Source organism: Saxophila tyrrhenica (genome assembly GCF_035928015.1).
Source record: "Saxophila tyrrhenica strain CCFEE 5935 chromosome Unknown scaffold_12, whole genome shotgun sequence".
NCBI lineage: Eukaryota > Fungi > Ascomycota > Dothideomycetes > Mycosphaerellales > Extremaceae > Saxophila > Saxophila tyrrhenica.
In genome coordinates this window covers 748,446-771,147 of record NW_027041744.1, presented here as the reverse complement: position 1 = coordinate 771,147, position 22,702 = coordinate 748,446, and the positions used below count along the sequence as shown (strand labels likewise).

General features: G+C 53.5%; 12 protein-coding genes across 12 annotated transcripts; 8 read left to right on the top strand and 4 right to left on the bottom strand.

Moving 5' to 3' along the window:
- Positions 1 to 257: 257 nt before the first annotated feature.
- Positions 258 to 1,106, top strand: LTR77_007893 (uncharacterized protein; the record flags this gene model as incomplete). The annotated part of the gene is made up of 1 exon (XM_064805129.1): positions 258 to 1,106. The coding sequence occupies one exon, from the start codon at positions 258 to 260 to the stop codon at positions 1,104 to 1,106; it is 849 nt and encodes a 282-aa protein (XP_064656971.1).
- Positions 1,107 to 1,435: 329 nt separating this feature from the next.
- On the bottom strand, positions 1,436 to 2,314 carry LTR77_007892 (uncharacterized protein; the record flags this gene model as incomplete). The annotated part of the gene is made up of 2 exons (XM_064805128.1): positions 1,436 to 1,539; positions 1,594 to 2,314. The coding sequence occupies 2 exons, from the start codon at positions 2,312 to 2,314 to the stop codon at positions 1,436 to 1,438; spliced, it is 825 nt and encodes a 274-aa protein (XP_064656970.1).
- Positions 2,315 to 2,794: 480 nt separating this feature from the next.
- LTR77_007891 (uncharacterized protein) lies at positions 2,795 to 4,723 on the top strand (the record flags this gene model as incomplete). Its single annotated transcript, XM_064805127.1, has 3 exons — positions 2,795 to 3,235; positions 3,288 to 4,170; positions 4,218 to 4,723. The coding sequence occupies 3 exons, from the start codon at positions 2,795 to 2,797 to the stop codon at positions 4,721 to 4,723; spliced, it is 1,830 nt and encodes a 609-aa protein (XP_064656969.1).
- A 91-nt stretch (positions 4,724 to 4,814) lies between these two features.
- Positions 4,815 to 6,521, bottom strand: LTR77_007890 (uncharacterized protein; the record flags this gene model as incomplete). Its single annotated transcript, XM_064805126.1, has 1 exon — positions 4,815 to 6,521. One exon carries the CDS (start codon positions 6,519 to 6,521, stop codon positions 4,815 to 4,817), a length of 1,707 nt encoding a protein of 568 aa, XP_064656968.1.
- Positions 6,522 to 7,393: 872 nt separating this feature from the next.
- LTR77_007889 (uncharacterized protein) lies at positions 7,394 to 9,265 on the top strand (the record flags this gene model as incomplete). The annotated part of the gene is made up of 7 exons (XM_064805125.1): positions 7,394 to 7,458; positions 7,522 to 7,636; positions 7,687 to 7,885; positions 7,943 to 8,318; positions 8,487 to 8,594; positions 8,643 to 8,672; positions 8,725 to 9,265. 7 exons carry the CDS (start codon positions 7,394 to 7,396, stop codon positions 9,263 to 9,265), a joined length of 1,434 nt encoding a protein of 477 aa, XP_064656967.1.
- A 515-nt stretch (positions 9,266 to 9,780) lies between these two features.
- LTR77_007888 (uncharacterized protein) lies at positions 9,781 to 10,802 on the top strand (the record flags this gene model as incomplete). The annotated part of the gene is made up of 3 exons (XM_064805124.1): positions 9,781 to 9,858; positions 9,913 to 10,288; positions 10,342 to 10,802. The coding sequence occupies 3 exons, from the start codon at positions 9,781 to 9,783 to the stop codon at positions 10,800 to 10,802; spliced, it is 915 nt and encodes a 304-aa protein (XP_064656966.1).
- A 28-nt stretch (positions 10,803 to 10,830) lies between these two features.
- LTR77_007887 (uncharacterized protein) lies at positions 10,831 to 12,897 on the bottom strand (the record flags this gene model as incomplete). Its single annotated transcript, XM_064805123.1, has 3 exons — positions 10,831 to 11,210; positions 11,263 to 11,446; positions 11,497 to 12,897. The coding sequence occupies 3 exons, from the start codon at positions 12,895 to 12,897 to the stop codon at positions 10,831 to 10,833; spliced, it is 1,965 nt and encodes a 654-aa protein (XP_064656965.1).
- A 242-nt stretch (positions 12,898 to 13,139) lies between these two features.
- LTR77_007886 (uncharacterized protein) lies at positions 13,140 to 14,700 on the top strand (the record flags this gene model as incomplete). The annotated part of the gene is made up of 2 exons (XM_064805122.1): positions 13,140 to 13,298; positions 13,447 to 14,700. 2 exons carry the CDS (start codon positions 13,140 to 13,142, stop codon positions 14,698 to 14,700), a joined length of 1,413 nt encoding a protein of 470 aa, XP_064656964.1.
- Positions 14,701 to 15,703: 1,003 nt separating this feature from the next.
- On the top strand, positions 15,704 to 16,846 carry LTR77_007885 (uncharacterized protein; the record flags this gene model as incomplete). The annotated part of the gene is made up of 2 exons (XM_064805121.1): positions 15,704 to 16,340; positions 16,392 to 16,846. The coding sequence occupies 2 exons, from the start codon at positions 15,704 to 15,706 to the stop codon at positions 16,844 to 16,846; spliced, it is 1,092 nt and encodes a 363-aa protein (XP_064656963.1).
- An 85-nt stretch (positions 16,847 to 16,931) lies between these two features.
- On the bottom strand, positions 16,932 to 18,117 carry LTR77_007884 (uncharacterized protein; the record flags this gene model as incomplete). Its single annotated transcript, XM_064805120.1, has 4 exons — positions 16,932 to 17,330; positions 17,383 to 17,743; positions 17,799 to 17,907; positions 17,964 to 18,117. The coding sequence occupies 4 exons, from the start codon at positions 18,115 to 18,117 to the stop codon at positions 16,932 to 16,934; spliced, it is 1,023 nt and encodes a 340-aa protein (XP_064656962.1).
- Positions 18,118 to 19,768: 1,651 nt separating this feature from the next.
- Positions 19,769 to 20,507, top strand: LTR77_007883 (uncharacterized protein; the record flags this gene model as incomplete). The annotated part of the gene is made up of 2 exons (XM_064805119.1): positions 19,769 to 20,134; positions 20,196 to 20,507. 2 exons carry the CDS (start codon positions 19,769 to 19,771, stop codon positions 20,505 to 20,507), a joined length of 678 nt encoding a protein of 225 aa, XP_064656961.1.
- Positions 20,508 to 20,877: 370 nt separating this feature from the next.
- Positions 20,878 to 21,363, top strand: LTR77_007882 (uncharacterized protein; the record flags this gene model as incomplete). The annotated part of the gene is made up of 1 exon (XM_064805118.1): positions 20,878 to 21,363. The coding sequence occupies one exon, from the start codon at positions 20,878 to 20,880 to the stop codon at positions 21,361 to 21,363; it is 486 nt and encodes a 161-aa protein (XP_064656960.1).
- Between the last annotated feature and the right edge of the window lie 1,339 nt (positions 21,364 to 22,702).

Genomic DNA, 22,702 nt, shown 5'->3' with positions numbered 1-22,702 from the left:
CCTTTGACCCTACCGCTGCAAGGACGTGTTGTGACTATAGGACTAGAGTAAGCGTTTGCCTTTTCAGCTTGATGTCGTGCGTCTAGGCGGTGCAATCGGCTTGTGATTTTGGTGAAGTGAAGTTGGAGGTCTGAAGTCGCAGAGAGCACATATCGCTAGCGCAAATCTCGCCGCAACACCTCCGAGAGCAGTCGACGGCGGCATCACGACACACGACACTCCAGCACAATGCAATAACATCCCATCCGTTGTTGACAATGGAGTTGTTCCGGGCAGGCGAAGCCATACTACGCACGACACAGCCGTTGCTCCCATTCCTGGCACCGTCGGCGCACAGAACACCACAACGATTAGGAGGCATAGCGAGGCATTGCGGAAGACAGCAACTACAGCACCCTGTCTCGAGGCCACTGTCCACGACATGTATCAGACGGGAGCAGGCAGCAGAACCACGGAGAGATGACAACGTAGGCCGAGGACAGCAATCCTCTACCTCCGCCGGCGAAGAGTTCTCCGCTCTCCTCGACTCCGCCCTCGACGGCAGCAAAGGCGTGCCCACCGCCCCATCTGGGCGACAATCACGCTTCAAATCTGCTTCTCAGCAGCGAGTAAACCAAGATCCATACGCAAGGAACGCCGGCCCACAAACACGCACCGCAACGCAGGAACGCCCAGAGAGATCAATGAGCTCCGCAGACGAGATGATCAATGAGTTTGAGAAGAAAGGCGACAAGAAGCCTTCTCAGTTCTCCGGCGGCATGGACTCGCTCCTCAGCAGCTTTTCTACCAACAGCTCGCAATCACTCTCCAGCCCCCCTCCGCCCCCGCCGGAGCCGCAGGCGGCGCCGATGAAGCTCGATTCGACCGTCGGCCGCACCATCTTCGTCAACAACGAGCGAGGGATCGACGTCGGGCGTGCGTTTCGAATGCTGGACCAGCGGTGCGCGCAGAACTCGGTGAAGAGGGACTTTATGAAGCAGCGGTTCCATGAGCGGCCGGGGTTGAAAAGGAAGAGGCTGAAGCAGGAGAGGTGGCGGAGGAGGTTCAAGGAGACGTTTAGGGAGACGGTGGGGATGGTGCAGAGGATGAAGAAGCAGGGGTGGTGAGGATACTTGCTGCTTGAAGTAAGTTGTGTCATATACGTGTACAGATTAACCAACCAAGCCTTCTCATCCATTTTCTCGACTTGTGGAGCTTACTAGTTCGCGGCGACCTTGAATTGACCAGGGTTCATAAGAACAATCAAATCTTCAGACACTTCCCGTGAAGATTGGCTGTTGACCGACCTCGAGAATCACCCTACCGCAGCCGGAGATGGTTCAACAACACAATCATCTACACAGACTGCCGCAAGCGGGCCTGTGGGCTACCAGGACTTTACAGCGGCAGCAGCAATGGTTGGCGGGTAGAAGAGGCTCGGGCGATTGTTGCAACACTACAAGACCTCCTGCGTCCTCGCAGCCTCGTCGACCCTTGTGAACGGAGCGGCAAACGCATACCTCTTCACGCCAGCACCATAGTCCTTCCCAGGCACTCGTTCTACGCAAACAGTCAGCCACCATCCCAATTGCTCGAAACCCGGCACCGACTCACCATGATCCGGCGGGAAATTCTCCCTCCGATCGGCATAATACCTCGCCCGCAAATCCTCCCCGTCCTTCCGCATATGATACGTCGCATACACGCTACTCCTCGCCTTGCTCGTCCCATTCCTCTTGCTTCGATGCGCCAAATGGCTGCCAAAAATCAACAAATCACCCTCCCCCAACTCCACCGGCTTCCACGTCTGCGAGTCCTCCCAGGCCTCAGAAATCCTCCCACCTTCGGCAAGCTCCACATCCAGTCGATGGCTCCCTGGCACAACCTCCACGCACCCGTTCGCAATGGTCGCGGCATCCACGGCCAAGTTCGCGGTAGTGTGCTCGATGAACCCGATATGGTCATAGGCAGGAGCGTCGAGGTGGGCGTTAAATCCGTTCCCGCCGGCGAGTTTGTAGTTGATCTTGTCTTTGAACAACAACATCTCATCCCGCGTCAGTTGGCCTAGGATCCCGCGCAGCGCCGCGCCGTGGAGCAACGAAGAGTAGCCGGTGTGGTAGTCGGCGAAGTTCTCCGTACGCATTAGTTGGCGCTCGCCGGTGGCGGTGACTTCGTCATATGGCATCCATTTGCCGTGTTCACGGGGCAGGGAGCGGATTTCGCTGGTCCATTGCTGAAGGGTGCCTGGGTCGATGAGGTCGTGCTCGGATTGGCGGAGAATGAGGTAGCCTTGGGTGTTGAAGTGATCGAGTTGAGATGGGTTTAGTTGGAGCATGGTGGTTTTGTTGTTGCCTTGGCGATGTCGGTTTTGGTCGCAGGATATGTGCTTGTTCGGAAGCTTGAGGGTCTTGAATGATCTTGATTGCGATTGTTGGTGCCTGGTGTCACTATCTTTGCAGCGGTGTCGCCGCTGCAGCTCTTATGTATGGTTGGACGAATGCATCTTCGTCGTTACTCCACATGCTTTACCTCGCGATGAAGTCCGGTTAAGTCGGCCTTCTCACCGATGAAAGGTCAAGGCGACATGTCCGACTTCGCCCTCGCAACAAATGAGATCGATGTCGTTGCATTGATCGATGCATGCTTTACGTGCCGAGTACCGTGACGAATACGGTGCCTAGTAGAGCCGGCCGATCGTTGTGGGAGTGGTGTATATCAGAACCGCATGCCCAGCTGAAGATTTCCTGTTTGACACACTCAGGCCACAACTCACGACAGCCGAAGCAAGAGAATAAAAAAGTGACAAACAACGAAAATGGCAGCAGCCGTCCTCCCATCCGTCGAGGCAAACACTCGAGCAACAGTCAAACAACTCTTCAGCTTCCTCGAAGCCCAAGGCCAAGGCGACTATCTCGGAGAAGCAGTCTCCCAACTCCAACACTCGATCCAAACCGCCACCCTCGCCGAACAAGCCGGAGCCGACGAAGAAACCATCATCGGCTCCTTGCTGCACGATGTCGGACGCTTCATCCCCGCTGCGGACAAGATGGCCTCAATGATCTCGCCGGAAGGCAAGTATCTGGGTAAAGGCAGCCATGAGGTGCTCGGGGAGAGGTATTTGAGGCAGCTGGGCTTCAGCGAGATGGTTTGCCAATTGGTCGGAGCGCACGTGATGGCCAAGCGGTATCTTTGCGCAGTTGATGATAAGTACCATGATGGGCTGAGCTGGAATAGCAAGAATACTTTGAAGTACCAGGTAGGTTTTGATCTCCAGCTGTCGAACAATGTCAGGACTGATCGGGTCGCAGGGCGGTCCGTTTGACGAAGAGCAAGTCAAGGAGGCGAACAAAGACCCTTGGATCCAGAACAAGGTCTCTCTACGACGATGGGACGACCTGGCCAAGAACCCAAATATGAAGACTCCGCCATTGTCTCACTACGAGGCGATGACAGTCCAATCGCTGATGGAGTCCCGCTCGCAGATCGTGTTACATGGACGAACCTACAACTTGCCGACCAAGGCCACGGTTGCTGTTTGCGTCGATGGCTTCGATCCGGAATACCTGGAGCAGGGTATTGCCGACGGCATCATACCCAACATGGAGAAGATGTTCAAGTCTGGCTTCCATGCTCCAGCGAAATGTACGATGCCTTCGTTTACCAATCCAAACAACGTCTCCATCATCACTGGCGTTCCGATCTCGAAGCATGGTATTGTTGGCAACTACTTCCTGGACCGCAAGACCAAAGAGGAGAAGATGATCCTTGACGACTCGCTTCTTATCGATTCAACGATCCTGGAGCTGATGTCTCAGCGCGGAGTCAGAGTTGCGGCAGTCACGGCCAAAGACAAGCTCAGAAGGATCCTCTCCCACGGTCTGGACGGAGCGGTGTGCTTCTCATCTGAGAAGGCCGGCAGCTGTAGCGTAGAAGAGAACGGCATCGCTGATGTTGAGTCGTGGGTAGGTCGACCACAGCCATCGCAATATTCTGGCGAGCTATCCCTCTACGTAATGGATGCCGGCGTGAAGCTGCTCGAGGATAACAGGGCAGACCTCTACTACCTGACTTTGTCCGACTTTGTCCAGCACAAGCATGCTCCTGGCTCAAAGGAATCCAATGCTTTTCTGACGGCGCTTGACCAGCGTATCGGGAAATTGGTAGAGCTTGGTGCGCAAGTCGCAGTCACCGGTAAGCCTCCAAAGTCTTGGGTCTTGGTGACCTACTAACAGCAGCAGGCGACCACGGTATGAGCGACAAGAGCAAGCCCGACGGCACGCCCAACGTCCTCTTCCTCGAAGATGAGCTGTCCGCCAAATGGGGCGTGGGCAAAGCCAGAGTCATCTGCCCAATCACAGATCCCTTCGTCCGCCACCACGGCGCTCTCGGCTCCTTCGTCCGAGTCTACGCCAGTCGGAAAGACGACATCGACGACATGTTGCGTTTCATCCAAGGCGTGCCAGAGGTCGAAGTAGCGCTCAACACCGAGGACGCTGTTGATCAGCTCGAGCTCATGACTGAGCGAGAAGGTGACATTGTGGTTGTTTCCAAGAAGAATGCCGTAATCGGGAGCCGGAAGGAGGAGCACGACTTGTCGAACCTCCAGGATCATCGTCTCCGTTCTCATGGCGGTCTGTCCGAGCAGGGCATTCCGCTGCTCATGTCAAGGCCTGCGACTGGATTAGAAGATGTTGGCAGGCAGTGGCGCAACTTTGACATGTTTGACCTTCTGCTGAACCATTGAGAGACGGATCAGTGGCACATAGGGCAGCTTAGACATGTCGAGGACTGAGCATCCAGCCGCTTCGAGATAGTTAGCTTTTCGAAATCTTCGCTCAAGTCTGCGGCGCTGACTGATACTGCATGTCTGGAAGAAAGGCGCAAGGCTCCTGAGATGATAAGAAGTCAAACTCTCCCATGTAGAAATTGCCAAATGATCCATCCCAAGCTGCAGACATATCGTAGAGCCCATCATCGAAAGTAGGCTGCGGAGCTTGTGACATGGTCACATGGGCGTTCGACGGCAATGGAGCAACAGAGATCTGTGCGTTTGATGGACAGCATCTGTTCAGCAGTTGTTCTGCGCCTCGTGCCACGCTCACGAGCAGGTGACGAGAATGCATTGCGGTTGTGACATTCTTCAAGACGTCGACGAGCTGTGCTACGAGGGTACGGATCTCGCTGGTGTCTACGCGAACGGATGTCGCGTACTTGGTAGAGACCTTTAGAACGAAGACGACGGCGAATGCGATCATCACGTCAAAGTAGGTGGGTAGCCCGTTGAGGTATGATTGGATTTCTGCATCGGAAACGACTGCTCGGAGTATGGCTGTGGCCGAAAGCAGAGCCGAGTTGGCGAGCTCGTCGATGTCGAGAGCGATGTCTGGCGTCTTCCAGCCCGGTCTGCTGATCCCTCTGAACGCGAATGAATAGAGGTATAGTTTGGCGAAGTGGTAATGTAGTCCAACCCCCTTTCTTGGGTAGTTGCCAACAAACTCGTTGTACCCGAACCGTTCAGTCCAGTCAGCGCGAAGATTGTCAAGCCGGATGCTGTAACGACGCAGAGGCTCGATCATTTGCTGGTTTAAGGGCCGTTCGACATCCACGCCAAAGGTTTCGTAGACGTCCCTGCCGACAGCCCAGAATTGTACTTGGCTGACTAGCCTTGCATCATCTTCAACCGCATTCTCGGTCTCGAGGAATTGCAGCGAAGCCCGGATAGAGTCATCTTGTCTGGTCATGGGTGGTCTTCCGTAAGCGATGGAAAAATGGTGGTCGCACACCCATACAAGATAGTACAGCCTCGTGCGGAGATAATGGTTGCGATCGCCTGCCAGAGCTTTGGAGATGCTCCGGTGTAGTCCAATTTCCGTGCTGATGCGCACAGCGATCCCGATACAAGTCCAAGAGATGCCACTCAACCAGAATGCTCCCACGCACAAGCCGCGGATGTCGTCTACGTTGTTGCTTCTGGAGAAGGTCTGTGCAGCTGCAACACTGACAAAGTGCTCATAGCATTTCTCGAAGTCCGGTGATGCGACATGCAATGCGCCCACGGCACAAATTGCAGCAAGTAGAAGAGGAGATCCAGTACGGACTTGCACTAGATCTCGTCGGTCTCCAATGATGCGGTACAGAAAATGGTCGAGTCGATTCTGATAGACGTCGAGGTAGCTCTGTGCTTGCTCGACGGTCAAGACACCTCTGTTGATTATGTCTTGCTCTGCACGATTCTGCTCGACCGCTGGCCATCCAACAGGTGAGACCACAGAGCCAGGTATTGCTGCCGGACCTGAATCGTCGTCCATCACGATCTCGAAGTTATGCGGCGTATTCTTCTCGGTTTGAGGCGATACCTGAGTAGAAGGGGGAGGGATACTCTTTGGGCCTGAACCTTCTTCATCTTCTGCGTCTCCGTCTTCCACGGAATCGAGCAGATCAGACAAGGAGGTATGACTGGCTAATTTCTCAACTGCAGATTCGAGCTTACGAATCTTGCTGTTGATGTCCTCTTTCCATAGCGAGTCGCTCTCCAGGATCATTTGAAGCGATTTATTAACAGCACACGGTAAGCCACGTTTCTTGCATCTTGAACACGGTGGTTGCGAATCTTTCATATGGCATTTGATCTTCTGCTTCCTACATGCCACACATGCTGTGATCCTACCTATGCACGCACACGTCGGACCGTCAGCATATGTCTGAATAGTGTTGCATATGCCAGCAGGATCCCCTTGGTTACCTACGCGTGATGCCCGGCGGCTGCTCTGCACCGTTATCCCGCACCGAGATGGTCGCTGACGGCGATGCACTCATCGTTCTCTAGGCGGCGAGAAGACCTCATCGGTCACTTCGCCGGTGGACGATAAGGTGAGGTCGCCGCAAATATGCCAAGCCGGACCACCAGATGTGGCTAGCGGCTCGCGTCCCTTTGAGACGACAACTGACTTCCACGTGCAACTTCGACTGGCTCTCTTCACCTCTACGATCCAAACCACCAACATCTTTCCCCCCTTGTGATGCTGTTACTCCACCAGCAACGACAACTCTCGAGATGCGGTCTTCTCGCCGACATCAACGTTCCGCCGAGTTTCCTTCGACTGCCAACGTCTAGCATTGGAGATGGAACGAACTCGAACCACGAATGCGATGTCTCATGAACTCCCACGTGGGATCGAGGCCGCTGTCATGTTCGCTGCCCTGGATATGTTCAGCATCACGGCAGAGTTACGATTGCGGCCGCGTGGCCGACAGACGGCAATGTCCATTGACCTGGGCGACCTTATATCTACCACGGTGAGCTCCCATAATGAAGGATCGTTGGGACAATCATCCAGAACACCTTCTCAACTGAGCACTTGTCCTTGTTTCATCAGTCTCTGCTGTCTACAGCTTCTCGTATATCTCTACCAAAATGGGCAAGATATTGGACAACGTCAAGTTCCTTTGCATTGCAGGTGTCGGCTTGTTTGGCGACGGGTATGTTCTGCAAGATCGTCCAGGTACATGACGAAGCATGTACTGAGCATATTCTTCTCCCAGATGGCTCAACATCACCATCGGCCTCGTTATTCCGATGATCGGCTATCTGTATTTCACGGATGACGGGGGAGCAGTGCCAACAGTCTCCGGATCTGTCATCAAGGGTGGATTATCGGTCGGTTTCCTTGACGTCCTCAAATGACATCGACTGACACAACGGTGTAGATTGGCATGATCCTTGGCCAACTTTCGTTTGGCTTGTTCGGAGACGCTCTGGGAAGACACAAAGTCTATGGCAAAGAGCTTATCATCACAATCTTTGGAACTCTACTTCTCATCGTCCCGCCAACATACCTCGGCCATGCTGGCATTGTTGCTTGGCTCACGACCTTCCGCATAATCACTGGAGTGGGCATTGGGGGTGGTAAGCACTTTGCTCCTCGTTGTGCATGTAGAAGAGCAAGGCTGATCGCTTGCGCAGACTACCCTATGTCGTCTTCACTCTCCGCTGAGCACAATCCCATGGGCTCCCGCGCGAAGCTCATCTTGACAGTCTTCTCCTTCCTTGGCCTGGGAAGCGTTTCCGCCGGTGTCACGTACATCATCCTTCTAGCAGCATTCAGGGAGGCCATCAAAAGCAACATCCATCACTTGCAATGGGTCTGGCGACTGTTGTTCGGCATCGGTCTGGTGCCGCTGATCGCTACTTTGTACGCAAGGTTGACGATGAAAGAAAGCAAGCCATACGAGAAATACGTATCGACCGACACGGGTCTAATCGGAGAGGACAAGAGAGGGTTGAAGGAGCAATTCGCTGACTTCAGGATCTACTTCTCGCAATGGAAGCATGCCAAAACGTTAGTTGGTGTGTGCGCATCGTGGTTCCTGTTGTGAGTCTTACCCGCCTTTGGGCTCGCTGTCCATTGCCTCTGCAGCCCCCGAAGCATGGTCTGACCGATGGGCCGGGCTCTTCACGTTGCAAACGCCCTTTCCTATGTCTCAGCGGCTGACTGAGCATAATGCAGTGACATCGCTTTCTACGGGATCAACCTCAATCAGTCCATCATCCTTGGAGCAATTGGATACGGCACTGGGGCCACCCCTTATGAGACTCTGTGGAATACTGCAATTGGGTAAGCTGGCCTCCAAACGTCTTCGAGCACGCACTGACGATGGCGCAGCAATATCATCGTCGCTGCCGCGGGATATCTGTAAGCTACCGTCCTCCCACACCGAATGGAGAACGGTCACTGACTCCTCCAGCCCTGGCTTTTACATCGGCATATTCCTCCCGGATGTCGTCGGTCGCGTCAGCCAACAAGCCATTTGCAGCGCTCTCGTTACGTTGCTGTATGCCATCTGGGCTGGCGTCACCAACCACACGTCTACAGCAGGCCTGATGATTCTGTTCACCTTGTCTCAATTAGTCCTCAACAGCGGACCCAACTGTACGACGTTCCTCCTGCCAGTCGAGGTCTTTCCAACTAGAGTCCGAGGCTGCGCTCACGGCATTGCTGCAGCATCTGGCAAGGCGGGTGCTGTACTTACGGCGTTTGCTTTTGGTACTGTTGCGGAGAAGATTGGCATCAATGGCGTGTTGGGCCTCTTCTCCGGGATCATGGCTCTTTGCACGCTAGTCACTCTGCTCATTCCAGAGCCAAGGGGAAAGACTCTGGATGAGATAGAGCGTGGTGCCTTGTACGGCGAGGTCGCTAGTCCCTCAGACACAAGCGTTTCTTCGGGAGAGTTGGGCCGTGTTGCTGTGCATGCTAAGGGTGATGATGGTGTGAAAGACCAGGTTTAAGGGCAACTACACGAAATGCTAACTTGGCCACGAGGTTGATGAAAACATTTCGGGCATCCCAGCGTGTCTCCGCGTGATCCGCTTGGTAGCAGATTGATACATACAACATCATAGAAAACTCTTGCTTTCAGACCTTGAGGCCGACCGGTCGTTGATGCTGCAGATTTCACTTTGGAATCTCCAGGAGTGCTATGTTGTTCTGCCAACCAGCGGCCACCCATCCGAATACCTCTAGAGCAAATGTGTATTTTCTTATCCGCTTAGCATCAATCAGTTGTATCTACGGCGAGAGGATGCCGTGCGGAAAACTCCAATGATTTAAAACCGCAAACGCCGTAAGGAATTTAGTCAGCCGCACTCCTACGGCCGATGGGGTTAACGCTCTTTCTTGGTACGAGTTCAAAAGGCAGAAGCACTCTTTTAGAATATAAGGTAGAGCTCGCAAAACAACTGCAGCAATATCGATCGACGTATAGAAGAAACCGTTACACGTCTTCTTCAAATACAGTAGCACAATGCCTCCACCCCAAGGAACATGGAACCCACTCGAAGGGCCAGGCGACTACACCACCACCAAGACCGTCCACAGTGATGTGAGTGTATTCAACCACTTCCTCAGAAACGACGTACCAACTAACGCATCTTAGTCGTACCCAGCAATCGACCCAACAAAAGCAAACCTCTCGGGCAAAGCAGTGTTCGTCTCAGGGGGTTCTCGAGGGCTCGGTAGATCAATGGCGCTGTCCTACGCTCGAGCTGGAGCTTCACAGATCGCAGTTGGGGCTCGCTCGAACCTCTCGAAAGTTGCTAGCGATTGTAAGACAGCTGCAAAAGAAGCCGGGAAGCAGGAGCCGGAGGTGTTGTGTCTTGTGATGGACATTACTGACCAAAGCAGCGTCGAGAGAGCATGCCGGAGGATTGGAGAAGAGTTCGGGAAGTTGGACGTCGTGATCAATAATGCCGGGGTTATTGGCGATATGGTATCGATCGGTGATAGTACTCTAGATTCATGGTGGCAAACTTGTGAGTCCATCTCTGGTGGGCTCGGCCGAGCAGGGAAGCTGATGAACGTCCAGACAACGTCAACGTCCGAGGCCCTTACCTCGTCATGCGAGGGTGCTTGCCACTTCTTCTGAAAGGCGAGCTAAAGACGGTTGCCACAGTTGCGAGCGTGGGAGCCCTGGTCGTGATGCCAACACTCAGCGACTACCAATCTTCGAAGCTAGCGGCGCTCCGAATCACCGAATTCTTTGCAAAGGAGAATGCGGAACAAGGCATTATAGCCTTCAGCATCCATCCCGGGAACATACTCACGGACATAGTAGGCATGGGCGAAGGCATGGATGACGCACTGAAGGCTGTTTTCACGGAATCGCCGGAGCTGGCGGGGGACAGCCTGGTATATCTCACGAAGGAAAGGCGGCCGTGGATAAGCGGACGGTATCTCAATGTTACCTGGGACCTTCCGGAGCTGGAGAGCAGGCGAGAAGAGATTGTGGACGGAGACTTGTTGAAGGTCCGGCTGGCACTCCCGTAATAGCAGAACGTGCTCGCAGGCGTATCGGTTAGGTTTGGTGGTCGTAGTAAGTCTCCCTTGCAGCGTCGATGACAGCCCTCATCCGCTCTGCGGGAACTTTCTCTTCCCTCTCATATGTGTATAGGCCATTCTCTTCTTGCAAGATGTCGGTCAATTGTGTCCACACAAAGCCGCACACGATGCCAGACTTCACCGTGGCCGTGATGATTTTCTCGACCCGTTTGAGCAAATCCGATGAGTCATCAGCGGTGGTATAACCCCAACCATCCTTCTGCTTCCCGGCAACCCGCACGCCGCCGAATTCTGTACATAGGATCGGCGCCCCTGGTTTGTGCTGCGTTCCTGGGTCGTACAATCCGTTCGCGCCGTATATGGGCTTCACAAACATTTGCTTCTGTGTCGGCCAAGCTGTGTCGTCGTCAGCGTTCCATGCACATGCATCACAGTCAACATCACTCACGCTGCTCTAAGATTGATCGGAAGTTTCTGCATCTTTCGGCCATGCCGTCGGCGTCTGCATAGTCGTGGAAGGTCGAGAGATCGCTCAGGACGTGCTCCCACCCGCAGTTGTCGTTGATTGGTCTCGTGGGATCCAGTGCCTTTGTGGAGTAGTAGAGACTTCGTAGGTGATCTCTCTGACGTGTCTGCGAGATCGATAAGCGAACGGCCATTCTACTACCGCGACTCCACTTACGTTGTTCTTGAGGTCTGGGTAGCCCCAGCTCTCGTTTGCTGGAGTCCAGGCGACGATGCAAGGATGGTTAATATCCCTCCTCACCATCTCCATCCACTCTTGGTCGAACCGCTCGATCATGTCCACGCTGAACCGGAATGCTGAAGCCATTTCTCCCCATACGAGAAAGCCCAGTTGATCTGCGTAGTACATAAACAACGGGTCCTCGACTTTCTGGTGCTTGCGGCAGCCGTTGAAGCCCATCGCTTTCGACAGCTCGATGTCTTTTTTTAGTGATTTTGAGTCTGGTGGTGTCATCAGAGTCTCCGGCCAGTAGCCTTGATCAAGAAAAAGTGCTTGGAAGTACGGTCTGCCGTTGAGACGAAGGCTTTCGTCGCCTTTTGTCCAGTTGATAGATCTCATGCCTGTCGTTGTGTGGACTTCATCGAGCAGCTTATCCTCAGCATCGAACAATCGAAGTGTGAGATCGTAGAGAGTCGGGTGCTCCGGTGACCAAAGTGCCACGTCGTTTCGCCAGCAGGCCGCATCGGATGGCGGATTGGACCGTAGGAAGTTGCCCGACAGCTTCTCCATCTGCTCGTTCGACAAGCGCATGTTATGATTGAAGCGGGCAAAGTTCTCTTGTGGTAGCTTCTTCTTGTCCGAAGTCTTCACAACAGTGCCGGAAAGACTCGTTTCCAGCTGGACACTGCACTGCTGGCCAGCTCTGCGTCCAAAGACAACGATTCTCGCATCTAACTTCCCACCTTCTATGTCTTGCGAACGTATGATAGTGCCATGGCTACTGTCAGCGAGCCTGAGGGGCGGCACGCTCTCGAGCCACACATCCTGCCAAATGCCACTAGATGGGGTGTAGTAGATCGATTCTAGTTTCGGCTTCCAGTACTGCTTACCACGCGGCTGAGTCAAGTCAGTCGCTGAGTCGAAGACCCTCACAGTTAAACGATAATCACGCTCTGATTTTGACTGAGGAGATACGGCATCTGTGAGGTCCAGGTCGAAAGGGACATGGCCGCCTCTGTGCTCCCCAATAAAGCTGCCATCAAGCCAGATTTTTGCTGCATAATCAACAGCACCAAAGCGAAGCTGCAGTCGGTAGCCGTCATGCTTTTCGCCGTCCGTCCGTATGTCTTGGATCATGCGCTCGTACCAAAGAGTCTCGTGCACCTCTTCCAGGTGGATTCCAGACGCCTCGGATTGGAAGACAAACGGCACCTGGATGGTTCGAGGAGAGTCCTTGTCCACGTCAATGTCCTGCAGTCCCTGTTTGTGCCACTGATGAGAAAGGCCAATGTCCTTGTCGTCGAAAAGAAAGTCCCACTGCCCGTTTAGAGACTGCCACTGGAGGTCAGGGCGCTGGAAGTCCGGGCGAGGGTAATGCTCGTCCGTCGATACAGGCATGGCCCTCATTACCATCTTTTCGTAAATAAAGTATTCCGACTCACAATGAGCTGGTATGTAAAGAAGCCTAAGGTACAGAGCTGAATGTTGTTGCTCGTCAAAGGTGGTGTCCAAGAAGTGGAGCAACAACGACCCCTGCGCTTCGATCAGGCCTCGCGGACAACATTACCTCAAAACCACCACCATCTCCACCACGACACCAATCACGCCACTTGAGGACATCTAACAGCGTGCGCGCGATCATGACGGGGTCGATAGCAAATCCCGATTTACCACAGCCACCTACTGGCAAGTACCCAGCTAAAGCTCACTGTCGGCGCGTCGCCAAGTGGATAGCGGAACATGGGGGTCCTACATCTGGAGTCCTCTATCTCGAAGGCAGAGGGACGGAGATGACGGAGGTGAGTAGGAGCCTGCATGACTTACAGCGGTTTTCTGACTTCTACTGTGTCTGGAATCATACTGATATGGACTCTACAGGACGATGATCAGGCGACACACTTCAGGTAAAGCAACCTGGTACGCCGAAGCCGTCTAACTCACTAACAGGATGAACACAGGCAACGCCGCCACTTCTATTACCTGACGGGCTGTGATCTACCGGACTGCTTCTTCGCGTACGACATTACGGCAGACAAGAGTACCCTCTGGATCCCGCCGGTCGATCCAGAATACGTAATGTGGGCCGGCATGCCTTTGCTGCCAGATGAAGCTCTTAAGCGCTACGACGTGGATGCGGTCCTTACCTCAGACGAGCTGACGTCTGGCGCAAGCCTTACGCAGATGCTACAGAAGCAGGAGACCGTGGTCATGGTCATCAAGGACCGCGCTGACCTAGCCATCTTCCACTCCAAGAAGCTAAGGGCTTACAACCCACTCATCAACTTCGACCATGCACGGCAGGGCATTGAGGCCTGTCGAGTCGTCAAGGACGAGCATGAGGTTGCCATGATTCGGCACGCAAACGCAGTCTCATCCTACGCTCATGAACGCATATTAGCATCCGTGAGGAGCGCAAAGAATGAACGCGAACTCAACGCTGTTTTTGTGATGCACTGCCATGCAAACGGCTGCAAGGAGCAGGCCTACGGGTGTGTATGCGCGTCCGGAACTAACGCCAGCACACTCCACTATGTCCACAACGATGTGTCTTTGGAAGGGAGACTGAACCTGCTTATCGATGCTGGCTGCGAGTACCAGTGCTACTGCTCTGATATCACACGGTCTTTCCCACTCAACGGCAAATTCACGACCGAGAGCCGGCAGATATACGAGCTTGTGCTGGAGATGCAGACGAAGTGCATGGGTATGATCAAGGCTGGAGTTATGTGGGAGGACTGCCACATGCTCGCTCACCGGACAGCCGCCGAAGGACTGCAAAAGCTGGGCATCCTGAACAAGGACCTGTCACTACAACAGATCATGGACTCAAAGATCACATGTCGCTTCTTCCCTCATGGCCTGGGCCATTATCTCGGCATGGATACCCACGACGTTGGCGGCAATGCCAACTACGCCGACGAGGACGAGTGCTTCCGCTACCTCCGCATTCGTGGAAAACTCCCCGCCAACTCTGTTGTGACCAACGAGCCTGGCATTTACTTCCGCGAGTTTCCCTTCAAAGCTGAGTTGAAGGAGGGCAAGTGGGACGGCATTGTCGATCAAAAGGCACTGGAACCCTACTGGGAAGTTGGTGGTGTCCGGATCGAGGACGACATCTTGGTGCTGGAAGGCGGCTGCGAGAATATGACAACAGTGAAGAGCTCTGTTGAGTATATCGAGACGGCTGTGAGTGCTGGATGATTGCGAGCAGACTTGACCCAGGCCTTGTGAGAAGCTGCCACGGGAGATCTTGGCCACGGCTGGCTTACTACGCCGTCAGTCAGCATTCTGCGGCATCAATTCATGTTGAATGCAACACGATCTCCACGACGTCCACAGCCTCGATGAAGCACGCTCACGATGATGAAGCTGTCAGCACGTACTCTCAATGCTCGTTCAATATATGATTACGTCATAGATCAACGTTTCGGAAACATGTATGCCGATTCTACATTTATGCACTTTGGTGACGATTAAAACAGAAAAACCGGCATCACCAAGCTTCGTAACGAAAAGTTGCTGGATTGAATCGGCGTGCGGAGCAGCAGAGCATACTGCCACTGTACAAATTGTTTAACATTGACCTTAGATTTTAGCCCACCACAAACAGCTCGGTTACCTCCACCACCATTGCATTCCTTACAACGCAAAGACCGCCCAGAATCTTCTTCGACATTGAGATATCAACACTCTTCACTCTTCCGGGCTAGTGCTCAGTTACAATGGAGAGACTACTCACCAACATTAAGGAGCTTCCAGTCTCAATTCAATTCATGGGACTCTGCTCAGTCCTCGCCCTAGTATACGCCTTGACCACTCGTGAGCGTCCACACGCAGGCATACCAGTCATCACCATCTCTGAAAAAGGCTGGAAGCGCCTCTTGCCAGCCAATTCGGCTGGATCACAAAATGCTCAGAAATTCTGGAGAAGGGCTCAAACGAATGTCAAAGTTGCTTCCAGGTCCTCACCAGCTCTGGCTATAAGATCATTGTTCCAAACCGCTTCGCGAATGAGATCAAGAGTCATTCAGACCTGAACTTCAACGAGGCTTTTGCTAAAGACTTTCCGATCGGCTACCCGGGTTTTGATGGGTTCAAGCATGGTCTTGAGGATTCGACGTTCATCCAGACTGTTGTGAGGGTGAAGCTAACACAGAGCCTGGGTCTGGTCACAGACGATCTGGTCGAGGAGACAGATGCCTGTATGCGGGAGTACTTTGGGGAGAGCGAGGAGTGGCAGACGCAGCCGCTGAAAGAAGCCATTCTCAATCTCGTCGCTAGGCTATCCTCCCGTGTCTTCTTGGGCAAAGACCTCTGTCGCGATCCAGCATGGCTGAACATATCAAAGAATTACACCGTCGACGTCTTTATGGCGGCCAACCTGATGCGCCTGGTTCCTGGTCCACTACGACCTCTGCTATACTGGTTCATCCCCACGAATACCCGACTCAGACGAGAAGTCAGAGATGCCCGTCAGCTGATCCTTCCAGAGGTGGAAAGGAGACGGAAACGAGCCGAAGACGCTCTCGAGGCAGGAGAGAAGCCCCCAAAGACAGCGGACACGATAGGTTGGATGGTCGAGATCGCCCAGGCTCGTGGCAGAGCTGTGGACTACGTTCCTGCCCAGCTTTCGCTGACAATGGCCGCGATCCACACGACCACCGAGACCACCACGAAATGCATTTTGCAGCTTTGCGATACACCAGAAATTGTTCAGCCGCTGCGGGAAGAAGTGATCCAGGTCCTACGTGAGGAAGGGTGGACGAAAGTGGCATTGGGAAAGATGCGGCTGCTTGATAGCTTTCTAAAGGAAGTGCAGAGGACGCATGGGTTAGCGACGAGTAAGTCACACCCACTTAAGTATCCATCCCGGTAGACTGATGATGCGTTAGCATCCATGAACCGCCTTGTCAAGAACGACATCATCCTCTCCGATGGCACAAAGCTCCCAAAAGGTAGCCGAATCCTTGTCCCAGACGATCGTACTCACGACCCGTCCATCTTCCCAGAGCCGGAAAAGTTCGACGTGTCCCGCTTCCTCACCTTGCGCGAGCAGTCTGGAGGTGAAAGTAAGCACCAATTCGTAACGACCACGTCTGACCACCTGGGCTTCGGACACGGTCAGCATGCGTGTCCTGGACGCTTCTTTGCGAGCAATGAGATGAAGATTGCTTTGAGCTTTATACTTCTGCGGTATGACCTCAAATTTCCTGATGGAGAGGGTAGACCAAAGGATCTTGCTTTCGAGACGGCCAATATGACGGCTCCAAATTTAAAGGTCCAGATCAGGAGGCGGAAAGAGGAGATTGATGGGAGGGACCCGCAGCAACCATTGCAGGCAGCTTAGCCAATTGATACACAGAAAATAACACTGTAACGCAGCCACAGGATGTACTTTCGGGATGCTTCTGTTCATACAATACAGTGAGGGTTTAAACCTCGATCACTACCTTCTTCGCACTCACACCCTCCTTGTTCTTATCCATCCCCTTCTGCACATTCTCCAGGCCCTTCCCAATCACCAACGGCTCCGGCACAGCTCTGAACTTCCCACTCTCAAGCCCCTTTGGAAGGTAGTCCGCCCAAATAGGGTGCGTCATATCGTTGACACCAAAGACCTGGCCCACCTTCACTGAGCTAGGTGGATTCTCAGGGCCTCCCAGCACGACCGGAAGGCTTCCGCCACCAAGCTTCTCGATGATTGGGACCGTGTGCTTGTAGGACTTGTCTTGCTCGGAGATGGCATCGTAGACGCCGACGAAGGTACCGCCGACTTTCTTGACTGCGGCGACGACATCGTCTACGACGCTGGCGTTCTTGTAGTCGATGACCTTTGAATGTGTCAGTGCTTGGATCTGGAAAACGGGAACAGCAATTCTCTACCTCAGAAGCTCCAAGGCTCTTGCAGAATTCGTGGTTTTGCTGGGACGCAGTCGCGACGACTTTGGCTCCCGATGCGGCAGCAAGTTGGATGACCATAGAACCGACTGAAGAGCTGCCTCCCCAGACAACGATCGTCTTGCCGGAAGAAGATGGGTTGAACGACGGCATAGGAAGACCGAGATAGCCACTCGACTGGTCAGAATAAAGTCCCACGGCGGCGGTGTCCAGAGCCAAGGGAATGACGGAGCCCTGAGCAAAGGACATGCTGTCCGGGATTTTGGCGGTCTTCGCCGCTGCCGCCCGGCTGTAGAGCTGGAAGCCACCGTCTTCGGGCTTGCTGGTGACGAGGCTGAGCGTGTGTCTAATCAAAAAGTCAGTGTCATCGAACCGGGTCGTTGGGGGAATCATGAACGGACGATGTGACTCTGTCGCCCTTCTTGAAGCTCGACACACCCTCCCCAACTTCCACTACCTCGCCAGCAACGTCCTCTCCCAGTACTGCTGGCCACTGCTGGATGAACAGTCCTATTTCGATTGTCAGTTGTGGTTCGCTCAAAATGAGGAAATTCGGCCGAACTCACCATAGTCCTGAATCTTCCAGTCTACGGGGTTAATGGCAATGGCTTTGTTGCGAATCACGATCTGGCCTGCCTCTGCTTTCGGCATAGGTGCCTCAGCAACACGGAGCTGGGCGGCCTTCCCATCGATCCAAGCGGCTTGGTTGTTCGAAGACATGATGCAGGTACGGAAGATGGAGTAAGAAGCTTGTTGTTGAGTGTGAAAATTCAAAGTTGATGGTGGATGATGGACTGTCGTTTGCCCTAAGGTGTTCAATTATATATTCTCGGACTTCTCTGCAACCTGTCACGGTCTTTCGGGACTTAGAAGACGTGGAGTTGTCTCTGTAATCAAGACATGTAAGGTTTCGCAGTAGTGACGACAGGTACCGTACAAGCCTGCATGTGGCAAGGATTTGCGAACCATATTTGCCAGAAATCAATCCTCCCGAGGAGGTCTGGGTCTTCAGCTCATTCAGCAACGGAATGGAAAGCGCGATGGATGGGACATCAGACATTCGGTTGTGGGGTGACTGCCTTAGAGTGACTGTTGTCAACTTTTAGCAGCATCGAGATTACGAATCTTCAAGTGACCTGACTCGCCACATACCATTGGCTTGCCAATATTCTCGTTTCGACTTCTAAACCACCGTGTCTCTGGAGCGGTGAGCTGGTGGAAGGGATCTAAAAGCCAGAGAGGAATGCTTCAGCAGCAGCAAGATATAGAGAGTTACGCAAGGCAACTCCATGAGTGCCCACGATGGCGCGCCTCGGCGGCAAGTAAAGAGCGTCATGTACAACGCTGCTCCGGGAACACATCACACCGGATTATACCAACTCACTGCTTTCGAAGAAGACTTTGAACAGTCCTCTGCCCTAACTTGGAGAGAATGATTGATGGCCACCAGACAGTGTATGCCTTTGCCGCGACAGGCCATGATCGCGGAAGCGTGTTGATCCCAAGGAGCAGCCGTCCGTTCGACTATGTCTGCGATGCCTGAAGTCCTGTTCATGAGCGGCAGTGTTCAAACATGAGGGGCGAGGCGAAGCTTTGGGCATGAGCAGGATAGTGTTGGATCTGAGTAATAGCCAATATCTGGCTGCTGGTAACGATGAGGGCAACAAACCCAAGGTTTTCGCACTCATCCCACGGCACCTGGACTTATACTCCAGCTGCTTGAGCCGGTCGAGGGAGCATACAGCCCGGGAGTTATTCATGAGCTGGATGCCGGGCCTATGTCAGTGCCACGGCCTGAAGTGCATCGTTCAGCGGAACTTCTGATGAGCAATAAATATCTCGAATGAGACGTTTTGGTGGTGGTAGCGGAGGATAAGAGTGCTCACAATCTGCGTGTGGGTGTTTAATCAGCAAAATCACTCTCGTCCGGTGCGGCGCGTCTCTATGTCCGGGACAACAACAGCATCCTCAGCGTCCGTGCGCGCTGGAAGCGGCCTAGCCTCGACAAAGTTACTCCGTCGCCCACGTCGGATGCTGGGAGAGACGCTGCCGAGAACGCCAACTTCTGGAACCGGAGCATCCTTGGACCTAAACCATCTCAATGGCTGGTCTCTACAGTACGATTCGGGCAATGAACCAAAAGTTTGACCACGCTTTGTGTGATAGCCTTCGACTCCATTGCTGTCGCAGGATGCTCACGTCGATGTCGATTGGTCCCAATGGCAAGCCTCATACTCCTCGGGCAGAGTCTGATTTTACATATAAGAGAGCGCTGCAGTAGCCAGTCTTGCCATGAAAAAGATAAGTCTCATACCTCCAGAGTTCTCCTGGCTCAGTATCCTTCAATCACTCCACTATTCAACACTCGATCATGCCGGACATGAAGCCAATCACACTCTGGGGCCACCCCTTCGCACCCAACCCGCTCAAGGTCGCTATCATCCTCTGCGAGCTCGACATCCCACACGAGATCAAAATCGTCGCTTTCGAAGACGTGAAGCAAGAGCCTTTCCTGAAGCTCAACCCGAACGGCCGTATGCCCGCCATCGAAGACCCCAACACCGGAATCGTTCTCTGGGAGAGCGGCGCCATCATCGAGTACCTCATCGAAACCTACGACACCGAGAATAAGCTCAGCTATGCAGACTCTCCCGAGAAGTGGGCGCAGAGCAGCTGGAAGCATCTGCAGATGAGCGGACAGGGACCGTACTACGGTCAGCTGGTGTGGTTCAGCAATGTAAACCCCCACCCTGTCAAGATGCTGCAGCTTCGTCTGAGCAATTCTGACTCCATAGCAGTTCCACCAAGAAAAGCTTCCATCCGTCATCTCCCGCTACGAGAAAGAGTTGGACCGCGTCGTGTCCGTCCTCGAACTGCAGCTCACCAGAACTGGGAAACCCTACCTCGTCGGCGACAAGTGCACCTATGCTGATCTGATGTTCATTCCATGGCACCGTGCGATCCCAGGGCAACCAACGCATGACTTCTTCACGAAGACGTGGCCGGAGAAGTACCCGGTCAGCTATGAGTGGAATCAGAGGTTGCTGGCGAGGGATGGGGCGAAGAAGGCTTTGGCAGATGGGCAGAAGCTGATGCAACGGTCGCATTAGCAGGCCGGGGAAGGTTTGAACGTTGTCTGGAAAGTCGTGTAGCTTGGAGAGGCACTGATCAGATAGAGGAATATTGATTTATCAACACTTTCGAGAAGATTTGTCAGAATAGTGCCTTTCATAATCCACGAGTTACTATAAGTTGTCCCTTGTGAAGTCGCGATCATTCACTCGCACCATCACAGTATGCTGTTCATGCCTGTCGAGTGTGTAGAGGACCTGAAGTTGTGTTGAAGTTTGCACGCGACAATCAGGTGCAGGCTCACATTACGTCATCCGTCATCTCTCACTCGAGCTTTCATGCGATTGTCGCGTTCTTTCACTTCTCTTATAAAAGCACTCCGAACCAAACGAACAGTAAGGTAGAGCAATGTCACAGACAACAGACATGCAACAAGCAGCCAAATCCTTCTTCTCCTCCCCTCACTTCGCCGTCGCCGGCGCTTCAAGCACTCCCTCCAAATTCGGGCACAAAATATTCGTCTGGTACCTCCAGCGTAACCTCCCCGCCATCCCTCTCAACCCCACCTGCTCCGCCGTTACCGTCCGTAACAAGCAGTATGACACTGTCGGCTCACCGTCGAAGCTACAAGATCCGCAGCATACCAGCTTATCAGTCATCACCCCTCCGCCTGTTACAGCCAAGCTACTGCAAGAAGCGAAGGAGGCGGGCGTGCGCGCTGTTTGGCTGCAGCCCGGGAGCTTCACGGATAAAGAGCTCGAGTACGCTAAGAAGGAGTTCCCGGATGCTGCGGTGGGAGGGTTTGGGGGAGGTACAGTCGGTGGGGAGGGGTGGTGTGTTTTAGTGGACGGGGACACGGCAATGAGGGCTGCGGGACGGCAAGAGAGGCTTTGAGATGGCTATAATGCCTGCCATAGAGAGACAAAGGCTGGCTTCGTCCGGTCTGCAAAGAAGAGGCGAAGGCGTGCTTCTGGGATACATCACGACCGGACGCAGCCGTGCAGCACTCGCAAAACAAACAACCTGGCACTTTGCCACGCAGAACTCGATTACAACCCTTGGCGAGACATATATGTATGCGCTCCGCTATGCCAGCCTTGACGTGGCCTCGCAGCGAAGATATGTCTTCGTAGAAGACGCATCACGAGGAAGCTACTGCTTGCTCCGGCACGCTGCGCTGATTTCGCGTTGCTTACACTATCGGTGTGTGAAGTGTTAATGGCCCGGAAGTTCATGAGAAATTGCGGACAATGGCTTGAACAGATAGGCAACGGGTAGGCATAAAGAACAGGGGAGAACGAGATAGCAGCATCGACAATCGAGAATACGCCAGCCCCAACAGAGACGACTCGATAGGCGGCTCAGCAAGGTGCTCCATCATCAGACAAAAGGCCATCGGAGCCGACGAATTGACATCTTTTGACGCCCAGCCTGTATGCTTTTTCTCAGCTCCTACGCGGCAGGCGTCACTGCAGCATTGAACGTGATCGCGGATGAGGGGACTGACGCCGAAGGGTCTATCGCAATTCCTGCTTTTTACTTCAACTACCGAGACTAGTTTCGATTCAGCATGTGCAGAGACCCCGACTGACTTATCGGTCTGCATAGCGCATAGCACTATGGCCCGGTCCGGACGATCGATCACTTGAAACCCGGCTCTGATCGATGTCTTTTCCAGGAACTCGGTAAGATCTCAGTAAGCCATGTTTGTGCGGTACGGTCGACGGAAGCATGCTCGCATGTCTGATGAGCCCTGCCAACAATTGTTCACATAAAGACCGATCTCCAGCATGATCCCGAAGGCCAGAAGCCGGTACTTTGGTGCGCCAGCGCACTTGTTGTGGGTACCCTCTATCCACAAGCCTATCTCGATCTATGGCTGAACTGCTAAGGTAAGTCGTCCACGAGCGTGCCAGCGAAGCCAGTCCGAAAGCTCGGTGGTCCTCTGACATGAGATATTCGACTGTTTCCAACGCACTAAGCTCGATTCTCATGATACAGAAGCCGAATCATGGTATCGAATGCCGCACGATGAAGTTCGGTCAAGGTCGTCAGCCTCTGCATCAACACGGACTTGGCAGACCCCAGTCAAAACTCAAATTCAGAGCCCGACCCTCGCGAGAGCATCACCCAATGGACCATCAGGACCGTCATTCGTTATCTCAAGCGAATCGATTAGCATGCACTTTCCACTTGCAGTCATTCCAGGTTTTTTCCTTCGACGTTAGTCGCC